This window comes from Nerophis lumbriciformis, linkage group LG15 (genome assembly GCF_033978685.3).
Source record: "Nerophis lumbriciformis linkage group LG15, RoL_Nlum_v2.1, whole genome shotgun sequence".
Taxonomy (NCBI): domain Eukaryota; kingdom Metazoa; phylum Chordata; class Actinopteri; order Syngnathiformes; family Syngnathidae; genus Nerophis; species Nerophis lumbriciformis.
In genome coordinates this window covers 29227501-29242113 of record NC_084562.2, presented here as the reverse complement: position 1 = coordinate 29242113, position 14613 = coordinate 29227501, and the positions used below count along the sequence as shown (strand labels likewise).

The window sequence follows — 14613 nt, the reverse complement described above, 5'->3', positions numbered from 1 at the left end:
AAAAGTTGGACTGTTTTTATTAGTAGGTGAAATTCCAAATGTAGTCAGCGGTTGCTTGGCAACTTGCACGTATTTCCTCTTTGGTCGCCTGGCAACAACAACAGCATGTTGCTGTGCTAACGAATGAATGAATGAATGAATGAATGCCCGGCGTAACTCCTAATAGTATACAAAATAAAATATTCTTAAATAGGTTTTATACAAACATTGCATGAAAAATCGAACGGTATCAAAAGAGGCGGGAGTCCGAGGGCAGGCGTCAGTGCGCCTTGAAGGCCAGACTGTGGGCCAGAGGGAAGGAGTAGGCCTTACCCAGCACCAGGCGGTCTCTCAGCAGCTTGAAGAGGACGTAGTAGTTGCAGAAGAGGATCAGGCCCAGAGACAGAGTGTTGTTCCAGCGCTCCGAGCGCAGCAGGGAGTACAACTGGTACAGGACCACGCTGGACTCGATCCAGATCAGCAGGTTCAGGATCCGCAACGGCTTGTGGAACAGAAACTGCAAGCAAGAAGACCGGAAGTCAAACTTTTCCCACCAGCTAGCACCTCACTAAACACTTGACTCTCTCCTAGTACCACCAGCTAGCATATATATATATATATATATATATATATATATATATATATATATATATATATATATATATATATATATATATATATATATATATATATATATATATATATATATATATATATATATATATATATATATATATATATATATTGGACATTGAGGACAGGGTGGACGCCACAGCCAACAAGGAAGCCTTCATCACATTGAAGGACCACAAACCCAACTTCGCAAATAACCCAACATGCCGACTAATAAACCCAACTAAATCTGAAATAGGAAAAATCAGCCAAATAATCCTGGACAGAGTCAACACAAAAATCAAGGACAAAACACCACTCAACCAATGGAGAAATACAGCAGCAGTAATCAAATGGTTCAACAACATCCAAGACAAACAACAGCACAACTTTATCTCCTTTGATATCGAAGAATTGTACCCTTCCATCACGCAAGACCTACTGACTCAAGCACTAGACTTCGCCTCAGACTACGACTCAATCACAGGCAACGAAAGAAACATCATCATCCACGCAAAAAACTCCATTCTCATCCACAACAGTACACCATGGCAAAAAAAGAACAATGCAACATTTGACGTCACTATGGGAAGTTTTGACGGAGCAGAAACGTGTGAACTCGTTGGGAGTTTCCTCCTCTCCCAGCTTGCTAGCCTCAATCTGAACCTTGGTATTTACCGTGATGACGGACTGGCAGTGTGTCGCGCCTCGCCAAGGAGCAGCGAGAATACCAAGAAGCGCATATGCCAAATTTTCAAAGAGAACGGCCTACGGATCACGATTGAAGCCAACAAGCAAACCGTCAACTTCCTTGACGTCACTTTCAACCTGAGAAATAACAGCTACCAACCATTCACGAAACCCAACACAACACTCCAATACGTGCACCATGACAGCAACCACCCACCCACCACCACGAAAAGAATACCTACCGGAATCAATAAAAGGCTATCGATGCTGTCATCTAGCAAAGCTGAATTTGACCAAGCAACCCCCCCGTACCAAAAAGCCCTTGATGAAAGCGGATACAATTTCACCCTCACCTATGAACCCACGCCAGGAAACCAGCCAAAAAAAAAGAACAGAAAACGAAACGACATCATCTGGTACAACCCCCCATACAGCAAAAACGTCTCAACTAACATTGGACACAAATTCCTCAATCTGATTGACAAACACTTTCCCAAAGACAACACCCTAAGAAAAGTATTCAACAAGAACAACATTAAATTGAGCTACAGCTGCATGAACAATATACGACAAATCATCTCAAACCACAACAAAACAATTGCAAATGAGCCGTCGGCCCCCGGACAGAGCGACTCCAAAACCAACAAAGGCTGCAACTGTCAAAAGAAACCTGATTGCCCTCTCAACGGGGGTGCTTACAAACATCAGTTGTCTACCAATCTAAGGTAACACGCAAGGACATTAACACATCCGACACATATGTAGGATTAACTGAGGGAGAATTCAAAACCAGATGGAACAATCACAAGGCTTCTTTCAGGAACCAAAACCTGCGGAATACCACAGAACTCAGCAAACACATTTGGGACCTCAAAGACAATAATGTTGAATATTCAATAACATGGCAAATTCTTGCATCCAGCACACCTTACAATAGTGGTAATAAAAGATGCAACCTATGCTTGAAAGAGAAACTGTTTATTATTTACCGTCCAGACCTGTCATCCCTCAACAAGCGCAGCGAAATTGTAACAGCATGTCGCCACAGACGGAAACACCTCCTAGGTAACACATGAGCCAATCACCACGCCCCTACGCCAGCCTGTACCCACCCACTCTGTGCCCTATATAAACCATGGTATGTGAATGCTCCCATTAAAATCTCCTGATGATTGAGGGAACCCCCCTCATGAAACAGGCCTGTAGAGATGAAATAGTCTTGTGATTTTTTTCCCCACACATACATATATTGCGCTCTACTACGGTATCGAGCACTATTTTTTGGATAACCTTATTAAGACATATATATATATTATATATATATATATATATACACACATATATACATACATACATATACACAGTATATATATATATATATATATATATTTTATATATATATACACACATATATACATACATACATATACACAGTATATACACACACACACACACACACACACACACACACACACACACATATATATATATATATAAACCGGGCCATAACAAAACCGGTTTGTACAGAAGAAAATGACCAGACGCGTGCAAATTTTCAGGACTTATGCAGATCCTAAATACACATCAGCAGGTACCAGAAGGTAAGAAAAGTTGGTTTTGCTTAATCTTGTGAAACAAAAACGTCATAATATGTCTGCTAATAGGTGCCATTTTGAAGTCCTTATGCACACACACCATAATAATGGAAGCACAGTACGTCTGACTATGGTAGCTGTAATGCTTCGACAATCCATCAAGCGTTGCGACTTCATAGCACTCACTTAAAAGATTGCATGAATGATACTCGCATAAAAGATTACATGCTTGATGCTCACAAAATATTGTATGAATGATACTCACATAAAAGATTGCATGAATGATACTCGCATAAAAGATTACATGCTTGATGCTCACAAAATATTGTATGAATGATACTCACATAAAAGATTGCATGAATGATACTCGCATAAAAGATTACATGCTTGATGCTCACAAAATATTGTATGAATGATACTCACATAAAAGATTGCATGAATGATACTCGCATAAAAGATTACATGCTTGATGCTCACAAAATATTGTTTGAATGATACTGATATAAAAGATTGTATGAATGATACTCACATAAAATATTGTATGAATGATACTCACATAAAATATTGCATGAATGATACTCACATAAAAGATTGCATGAATGATACTCACATAAAAGATTGCATGATTGATACTCACAAAATATTGTATGAATGATACTCACATAAAAGATTGTATGAATGATACTCACATAAAAGATTGCGTGAATGATACTCACATAAAATATTGTATGTGAAGTGAAGTGAAGTGAATTACATTTATATAGCGCTTTTTCTCAAGTGACTCAAAGCGCTTTACATCGTGAAACCCAATATCTAAGTTACATTTAAACCAGTGTGGGTGGCACTGGGAGCAGGTGGGTAAAGTGTCTTGCCCAAGGACACAACGGCAGTGACTTGGATGGCGGAAGTGGGGATCGAACCTGCAACCCTCAAGTTGCTGGCACGGCCGCTCTACCAACCGAGCTATACCGGTAATGATACTCACATAAAATATTGCATGAATGATACTCACATAAAAGATTGCGTGAATGATACTCACATAAAAGATTGTATGAATGAAACTGACATAAAATATTGCATGAATGATACTCACATAAAATATTGTATGAATGATACTCACATAAAAGATTGCATGAATGATACTCACATAAAATATTGCATGAATGATACTCACATAAAATATTGTATGAATGATACTCACATAAAATATTGTATGAATGATACTGACATAAAATATTGCATGAATGATACTCACATAAAATATTGCATGAATGATACTCACATAAAAGATTGCATGAATGATACTCACATAAAAGATTGTATGAATGATACTCACATAAAATATTGCAGGAATGATACTCACATAAAATATTGCATGAATGATACTGACATAAAATATTGTATGAATGATACTGACATAAAATTTTGTATGAATGATACTCACATAAAATATTGCGTGAATGATACTCACATAAAATATTGTATGAATGATACTCACATAAAATATTGTATGAATGATACTGACATAAAATATTGCATGAATGATACTCACATAAAATATTGCATGAATGATACTCACATAAAAGATTGCATGAATGATACTCACATAAAAGATTGTATGAATGATACTCACATAAAATATTGCAGGAATGATACTCACATAAAATATTGCATGAATGATACTGACATAAAATATTGTATGAATGATACTGACATAAAATTTTGTATGAATGATACTCACATAAAATATTGCGTGAATGATACTCACATAAAATATTGTATGAATGATACTGACATAAAATATTGCATGAATGATACTGACATAAAATATTGTATGAATGATACTCACATAAAATATTGTATGAATGATACTCACATAAAATATTGCATGAATGATACTCACATAAAAGATTGCATGATTGATACTCACAAAATATTGTATGAATGATACTCACATAAAATATTGTATGAATGATACTGACATAAAATATTGTATGAATGATACTCACATAAAAGATTGCATGAATGATACTCACATAAAATATTGTATGAATGATACTCACATAAAATATTGTATGAATGATACTGACATAAAATATTGTATGAATGATACTCACATAAAAGATTGCATGAATGATACTCACATAAAATATTGTATGAATGATACTCACATAAAATATTGCATGAATGATACTGACATAAAAGATTGTATGAATGATACTCACATAAAATATTGCAGGAATGATACTCACATAAAATATTGCATGAATGATACTGACATAAAATATTGCATGAATGATACTGACATAAAATATTGTATGAATGATACTGACATAAAATTTTGTATGAATGATACTCACATAAAATATTGCATGAATGATACTCACATAAAATATTGTATGAATGATACTCACATAAAATATTGCATGAATGATACTCACATAAAATATTGCGTGAATGATACTCACATAAAATATTGTATGAATGATACTGACATAAAATACTGCATGAATGATACTGACATAAAATATTGCATGAATGATACTCACATAAAATATTGTATGAATGATACTCACATAAAATATTGCATGAATGATACTCACATAAAATATTGTATGAATGATACTGACATAAAATATTGCATGAATGATACTCACATAAAATATTGCGTGAATGATACTCACATAAAATATTGCAGGAATGATACTCACATAAAATATTGCATGAATGATACTCACATAAAATATTGCAAGAATGATACTCACATAAAATATTGTATGAATGATACTCACATAAAATATTGCATGAATGATACTCACATAAAATATTGCATGAATGATACATAAAATATTGCGTGAATGATACTCACATAAAATATTGCATGAATGATACTCACATAAAATATTGCATGAATGATACTCACATAAAATATTGCATGAATGATACTCACATAAAATATTGCATGAATGATACTCACATAAAATATTGCATGAATGATACTCACATAAAAGATTGTATGAATGATACTCACATAAAAGATTGTATGAATGATACTCACATAAAAGATTGTATGAATGATACTCACATAAAAGATTGCATGAATGATACTCACATAAAAGATTGCATGATTGATACTCACAAAATATTGTATGAATGATACTCACATAAAATATTGTATGAATGATACTCACATAAAAGATTGCATGAATGATACTCACATAAAATATTGTATGAATGATACTCACATAAAAGATTGTATGAATGATACTCACATAAAATATTGTATGAATGATACTCACATAAAAGATTGCATGATTGATACTCACAAAATATTGTATGAATGATACTGACATAAAATATTGCATGAACGATACTCACATAAAATATTACATGAATGATACTCACATAAAAGATTGTATGAATGATACTCACATAAAAGATTGTATGAATGATACTCACATAAAAGATTGTATGAATGATACTCACATAAAAGATTGTATGAATGATACTCACATAAAAGATTGCATGAATGATACTCACATAAAAGATTGCATGATTGATACTCACAAAATATTGCATGAATGATACTCACATAAAAGATTGCATGATTGATACTCACAAAATATTGCATGAATGATACTCACATAAAATATTGTATGAATGATACTCACATAAATATTGCATGAATGATACTCACATAAAATATTGCATGAATGATACTCACATAAATATTGCATGAATGATACTCATAAAATATTGCATGAATGATACTCACATAAAATATTGCATGAATGATACTCACATAAAATATTGCATGAATGATACTCACATAAAATATTGCGTGAATGATACTCACATAAAAGATTGTATGAATGATACTCACATAAAATATTGTATGAATGATACTGACATAAAATATTGCATGAATGATACTCACATAAAATATTGTATGAATGATACTCACATAAAGTATTGCATGAATGATACTCACATAAAATATTGCATTAATGATACTCACATAAAATATTGCATGAATGATACTCACATAAAATATTGCATGAATGATACTCACATAAAATATTGCATGAATGATACTCACATAAAATATTGCATGAATGATACTCACATAAAATATTGCATGAATGATACTCACATAAAATATTGCATTATTGATACTCACATAAAATCTTGAATGTGAAACATCGGAGGGAAGAGCGACATTATAGGCTCCGACTGCTTTATAGACTTGGCGATTGTGTCGTACCAACACTCCCGGAGGCCAGATAGCACCTTCTGACCACCTGTGAAACAAAGAAAGGTTAGAAGCTGTGTGCGTGCAAGCGGCAGCATCGTGGTCGGCACTCACAAGTGCTGAGGTGCGTTGCTGTAAGAGCCGTGCTCCAACTTCTGCCATCGGCCCAGGTGAGCGGCGGAGCGGTGCAGCAGGTCGCAGTAGCTGGGAGGCAGCAGCTGGTTCATCAGCATCACAAAGGCGTTGATCCACACCATGATCAGGTGCTCACATGACCAGCGCATGTCGTAGTACTGCGTGCTCTGCGGGGGGGGGGGGGGGGACAATATGAAGGTCGTGTGGCGGGCGGCGAGAAGACAGCGGCTTACCTTCACGAAGCAGAGCGGCAAAAAGGCCACGTAATAGGCGCTGAACAGCGAGTTGAAGAGCACTTCCTTGATCCGCCGGTTGAAGTCGCTCTTCAGCTCCTCCACCTCCGAGCGGATCATCTCGGGGGTGTGTGTGTGTGTGTGCGGCGGGCAGGTGTGTGTGGGCATGTGCGGGGGCGCAGAGAACTGTTCCCTCAGGTTCTCCCGTAGGAGCAAGAGGAAGTCCCGGGGCCGAAAGAAGGGGGTCTCTGCGAGGTCCAGCTGCTGCTGATCGGGCGAATAGTCGCAGTCCGCCGCAGACGTCTGGCTCTTGGGGCCCTCCTGGTGGAAACAGCAGAGTGGCACGTACACGCCAAACCTGCCAGGGGGAACATTGCTTGGCTGTCAAATAACAGGCGTCGGAAAAGTTTAGCTTGCCATTATTGTTGCATTATTTTCATAATGAACAGTCTGTTGATCCATTGCCCCCTTGTGTATATATATATATATATATATATATATATATATATATATTAGGGATGTCCCGATCCGATATTTGGATCGGCTGCCGATATTTGCCAAAAATTGCGTATCGGCAAGGCATGGGAAAATGCCGATCCAGATCCAGTTTAAAAAAAAACTCCGGGCCGTGTTTTCCAACGCACCTATTTAAATAATACATTCCACTTTTCTGCTGCTCCGTAATTTCCGTTCCGCATTTTCCAGCACACCTTCAACACATCCACAATTCTCACGCAGTTGCTTTTAGCTGCTGGCATTACACGACGGGCTCTTCTCACTCTTTCCTGTGTCTCCCTCTCACAGACAGCGAGCGCACCTTCTTACACACGTCACATACTGTCACCTCATACGTCACATACTGTCACGTCATACATCACATACTGTCACGTCATACGTCACATACGTATACGTCCTCTCCCAGCAGAGAGCGAGGTAGCGGCATGGCTAACGTTAGCCGTGATGCTAGCGCAGCCGCTAAGGTGCGCGCCTGCTCAAGCGTCCTCTGCGCACGGCAAATCTATGCCACGCACAAAATCAAATAAAAAAATAAGCGCATAACAATTTTCGACACACGGACACGACAGAGACAACAGTTTTCGTCATCATTGTTCAAATATTGTGACGTCTGTCGAGACGCTTATCTCCATTCGGTGCCACACGTCCACACCATCAAAATGCCGAGGCAAAAATTTCCACATCAACACCGTATGAAAAAATTAGTGATTTTTTTTAGTTGTGATTTCCTTCTCTGCATGAAAGTTTAAAAGTAGCATATATTAATGCAGTATGAAGAAGAATGTTTTAATGTAGACATGCAAGCCTTGAAAGAAAATGTTGAAAATCAAGACTACATTTCCTGCAAATGGGTGCATTTCTACCCTATATTTTAACTTTAGATTTATTCTCATATCAAACTCTTTTGGCTGTCTTTTTGACACTTACATCCGGCGCCCCCCTCCACACCCTGGATTATAAATAATGTAAATAATTCAATGTGATTATCTTGTGTGATGACTGTATTATGATGATAGTATATATCTGATAGTATATATCTGTATCATGAATCAATTTAAGTGGACCCCGTCTTAAACAAGTGTAAAAACTTATTGGGGTGTTACCATTTAGTGGTCAATTGTACGGAATATGTACTTCACTGTGCAACCTATTAATAAAAGTCTCAATCAATCAATCAAAACACATAGAATCATCATACTGCTGTGATTATATGCATCAAGTGTTCATTCAAGGCTAAGGCAAAATATCGAGATATATATCGTGTATCGCAATATGGCCTTAAAATATGGCAATATTAAAAAAAGGCCATATCGCCCAGCCCTAGTTCAATGATGCCATTTCTGTTTGTCATGTATAATTTTGTCTATTTTGTGTTTATCCTTGAATAAACAGGTCAGTTTCTTGTTACCAACCATTGTGTATTATTCAAACTCACCTAATTCAGCTGGCTAGTTGTTATCAAGAGTACTAAAACCCTTTTCAACATGATTCTGACAACTAAGTAGGCTAAATAACTTTAAACTTTAATACATGCTTGGATAGGCCAGTATCGGTCAGTATCGGTATCGGTATCGGATCGGAAATGCAAAAACAATATCAGTATCGGATCGGAAGTACAAAAACCTGGATCGAGACATCCCTACTATATATATATATATATATATATATATATATATATATATACACATATACATACATACATACATACATACATATATATATATATATATACACACACACATACATACATACATACATACATACATACATACATATATATATATATACACATACATACATATATATATATATATATATATATATATATATATATATATACACACATACATATATATGTGTGTATAAAGATAAAATAAGGGTTGTAGAAATTATTGGAAACTCAAGACAGCCATGACATTATGTTTTGCTGACCCCCCAAATTAGAAAGGTAAACATTGAAGTAAAAAAAATATATATATTGATATATGACTTTACTTTTTACACTTTTTTAAAAGTGGGCTCCTTTTTGGATCCCTTTGACTTTTAGTCTGATTTTTTTTTTAAACTGCCATTGTTCAAAAAAATAATGTTATGAATTGTTATGAATTATTTGTCTATTCCAGGTTCCAATTACGTCACATCAAATATTCCATTTTGGAAAATGTTTTGGTAAACAGTACATATTGTGTGCTTGTGCTTGTCACCCAACATGACATGTTGCATCACCTCACATCATCCTCGCTGCTGGATTCTGGTGGCCAAAAGATGACATCAAGTATGTTACACAAGCACAATTCTTCTTCAATTTCCCTCGGGATCAATAAAGTATCTGTTGTTATAAAAAAAAATGGTATTTCTTTGGAAAAAAAGGGCATAAAACATAAACAAAGCAAATGTATGTTAACGGATAGATCTGAAATTGACAGTAAAAAAAAATGATTGAGACCATTTTGGGTTCCAGGGACCTCTAACATTCACCAACATTGAGGGGAGCCCTAATGGTTTTGAAGATGAAAAATATCAAAATTGCCCCCGCATGATTTCATCTTTCAGTGCAAAAGTTTGGACACCCCCCTGTAGTAAACAATCACACCACAACATGTCACAAGCTGGGAAACCATTGTGACTCACGGGTATCCTATGAAGAGCAGGTTGAGGACCGAGTGGTTCTTGCAGAGGTTGACCAGGGTCCAGCAGAGAACCCAGCCACACAAGGTGAGAAGACAGAGTCTGGCGGCGATCAGGACCACGTAGCCCACAATGGAGCCCCTGCTGCTCTGAGACACCTGTGCACAGAGGCGGGGAACATTGGTCTCCTTGAATGATGGGCGGATAAAACAGCAGGGAACCTGCTTGACCTCGGAAACTATCTTCCACACGAGCCTCCTGGCCAACATGACGGTGATGAAGATGGCCAGGTGGTAGTCCATCAGATGGAAGTTCTGCAGGAAACACAAACAGGTCAAACAGTGGATGTAAGCTTTGTGTTGGAGGACAACATTCATCTTGGACTTGGGGGGAAAAAAGTAGGAAAAACTGACTGGACTCCTAAAGCCAGGATTCCTGCTCTCAGCCATGGACCGAGGCAACATCTACGTGCATTATTTCATACAAAGTCCATTATTAGGGACCGAGTCCCTTTGGGACAGAGGACCTTATTGAATTTCTAGCGTTTTATTATTATCCCGCCGCCTCTTTGAGCTGTAATTTGACCCCCTTAACATGCTTCAAAACTCACCAAATTGGACACACACATCATGACTGGCAAAAATTGCGATCTAATCAAAAAACCAAACCCCAAAACTCAAAATTGCGCTCTAGCGCCCCCTAGGAAGAAAACAGACAAAACTGCTTGTAACTCCCAGTAGGAATGTCGTAGAGACAAGAAACAAAAACCTCTATGTAGGTCTCACTTAGACCTATACAGGTAAAAGCCAGTAAATTAGAATATTTTGAAAAACTTGATTTATTTCAGTAATTGCATTCAAAAGGTGTAACTTGTACAATATATTTATTCATTGCACACAGACTGATGCATTCAAATGTTTATTTCATTTAATTTTGATGATTTGAAGTGGCAACAAATGAAAATCCAAAATTCCGTGTGTCACAAAATTAGAATATTACTTAAGGCTAATACAAAAAAGGGATTTTTAGAAATGTTGGCCAACTGAAAAGTATGAAAATGAAAAATATGAGCATGTACAATACTCAATACTTGGTTGGAGCTCCTTTTGCCTCAATTGCTGCGTTAATGCGGCGTGGCATGGAGTCGATGAGTTTCTGGCACTGCTCAGGTGTTATGAGAGCCCAGGTTGCTCTGATAGTGGCCTTCAACTCTTCTGCGTTTTTGGGTCTGGCATTCTGCATCTTCCTTTTCACAATACCCCACAGATTTTCTATGGGGCTAAGGTCAGGGGAGTTGGCGGGCCAATTTAGAACAGAAATACCATGGTCCATAAACCAGGCACGGGTAGATTTTGCACTGTGTGCAGGCGCCAAGTCCTGTTGGAACTTGAAATCTCCATCTCCATAGAGCAGGTCAGCAGCAGGAAGCATGAAGTGCTCTAAAACTTGCTGGTAGACGGCTCCGTTGACCCTGGATCTCAGGAAACAGAGTGGACCGACACCAGCAGATGACATGGCACCCCAAACCATCACCCAACCATGCAAATTTTGCATTTCCTTTGGAAATCGAGGTCCCAGAGTCTGGAGGAAGACAGGAGAGGCACAGGATCCACGTTGCCTGAAGTCTAGTGTAAAGTTTCCACCATCAGTGATGGTTTGGGGTGCCATGTCATCTGCTGGTGTCGGTCCACTCTGTTTCCTGAGATCCAGGGTCAACGCAGCCGTCTACCAGCAAGTTTTAGAGCACTTCATGCTTCCTGCTGCTGACCTGCTCTATGGAGATGGAGATTTCAAGTTCCAACAGGACTTGGCGCCTGCACACAGCGCAAAATCTACCCGTGCCTGGTTTACGGACCATGGTATTTCTGTTCTAAATTGGCCCGCCAACTCCCCTGACCTTAGCCCCATAGAAAATCTGTGGGGTATTGTGAAAAGGAAGATGCAGAATGCCAGACCCAAAAACGCAGAAGAGTTGAAGGCCACTATCAGAGCAACCTGGGCTCTCATAACACCTGAGCAGTGCCAGAAACTCATCGACTCCATGCCACGCCGCATTAACGCAGTAATTGAGGCAAAAGGAGCTCCAACCAAGTATTGAGTATTGTACATGCTCATATTTTTCATTTTCATACTTTTCAGTTGGCCAACATTTCTAAAAATCCCTTTTTTGTATTAGCCTTAAGTAATATTCTAATTTTGTGAATTTTGGATTTTCATTTGTTGCCACTTCAAATCATCAAAATTAAATGAAATAAACATTTGAATGCATCAGTCTGTGTGCAATGAATAAATATAATGTACAAGTTACACCTTTTGAATGCAATTACTGAAATAAATCAAGTTTTTCAAAATATTCTAATTTACTGGCTTTTACCTGTATTTCATACACTGACAACCCCCAGCAAAAATCAACAGGAAGTTTGCAATTCCCCCTTCAAAACAAAAGTTGTGTAAAAACAGTCACCTTTTTTCAAACATTGTCTCCTCTGAGCGTGTTTGTCGTGTCGGCTTCAAATTAGCACAGGCGAGAGATTGAACCCTTCTGATTAAAAGTTGATGAAAGAGTTTCAATTACTGCTCCGGTTTGGATTTTATGAGCCCTCAAAGTCGGTCCCGTCCATTGCTGCTTGCAGCTTTAATTTTACATTGTTTCCTATGGAGAAATGTGCTTCGATATACAAACTAGAGAAACCATTTAAGTTTGTAAATGGAGGTTCCACTGTATGTTGGGTACAGGCGTGTTCTAGGAACTGTTGGTCACTGCCCGGGAAGACAGGGCACAGACTAAATATCAGTATTTTCAGTATTTACCGGAAAGGTCCCAAAGATTGTGATGGACAGGTGGGGTTGGTTTGTTGTAAAGAATACTTAGTGATTAGTTCATTGTAAAATAATGAGTCTTCATGCATTTTGTACAGTAAAGATCCGAAAAAACTAAAAAATATACTTAAAACAATCATTACGAAAGACAAGAACACTTTGAATCATTTCCGGGAGGGCTGACTTATTCCACGCATTGATTTCTGTTTCCATAGCGACTTCCGGTGTGTCCCTACTTCCGAAAACAAAACGCTTGTGTGTGTTCTAATCATGGCAGACTTGGTAATAAGACAACAAAGACGCTTATTTTTTGGACAAACGGGGATTTACAACCTTATCTTTTTGAAGCTGAATATACGGAGGATGAACTGCTGCTTTTAGAAGCCAGCACGAAGGAAGAGTGAGACGTTGGAGCAGACTAAAGCCGAGAATGTGAGGCAAAAGCGACTCGAAGCGGCAAATGTAGAATTGGGAGAAAAGCTAGTTCGACATAAATGGAGTGCTTACCCAAATAAACCGGACAAACATGCGTGTTATTACAACTACAATACATACACTGTTTGGCTAGCCGTGTACAAACAAAACACGAAATAATACTTTACAGATACTGTAATCTTATCACAGTGTTGTGTGTTATAAACTCAAATGCGTTCTGTGCTGACGTAGAAGCTATCTTATCTCTTTCACTGTTACAATAACAATGTTGCTACAGTTAGTTAGTTATTATACAGGTTACGCAACGTAAATTAAGTATTGTTGACGCTTTTTGAAAGCATTTTTAAGTGATTTAGAGGTGGAATTGATTGCTAACATTAGCTGCATTGCTCGCCACCAAGAATGAGACCATTAGAAAGCGGGGGAAAAAAACTTTTTGTCGTCTTGTCTCTTCATAATGACTGTGAAGGATAGGCTAAATTCCAAAAAAAGTGCAGCTCCCCTCTCACAGTAGTACCACCAATACAAAAAGGAGTACACAAACTGAGTAAATGAAGAGTGAGTATTTCCTTACGAGTGAGGTAGACGCCGGCGGGTGGCTGTAAGGGTACCACCACACGGTCTTGTAGATGTTGATGTACTGGACAAACAAGGCCACCAGCAAGTAAAAAAAGAGGAGGAACTCGAAGAGCAGGTTACTGTCCAGCGGGAGCTCGGG

General features: G+C 37.8%; 1 protein-coding gene across 1 annotated transcript in view; it reads right to left on the bottom strand.

Moving 5' to 3' along the window:
- The window catches only part of tmem39a (transmembrane protein 39A), a 35770-nt gene continuing 21157 nt past the window's right edge, over positions 1–14613 (bottom strand). The window contains exons 3-9 of the mRNA XM_061975316.2: positions 14470–14613; positions 10871–10954; positions 10644–10798; positions 7497–7854; positions 7243–7430; positions 7057–7177; positions 1–496 (exon numbers count right to left, since the gene is read on the bottom strand). The exon at positions 14470–14613 is cut by the window's right edge and continues 79 nt beyond it. Coding sequence (XP_061831300.1) covers positions 260–496; positions 7057–7177; positions 7243–7430; positions 7497–7854; positions 10644–10798; positions 10871–10954; positions 14470–14613 — 1287 coding nt within the window. The 3' untranslated portion in view covers positions 1–259. The remainder of the gene's footprint in view (positions 497–7056; positions 7178–7242; positions 7431–7496; positions 7855–10643; positions 10799–10870; positions 10955–14469) is intronic.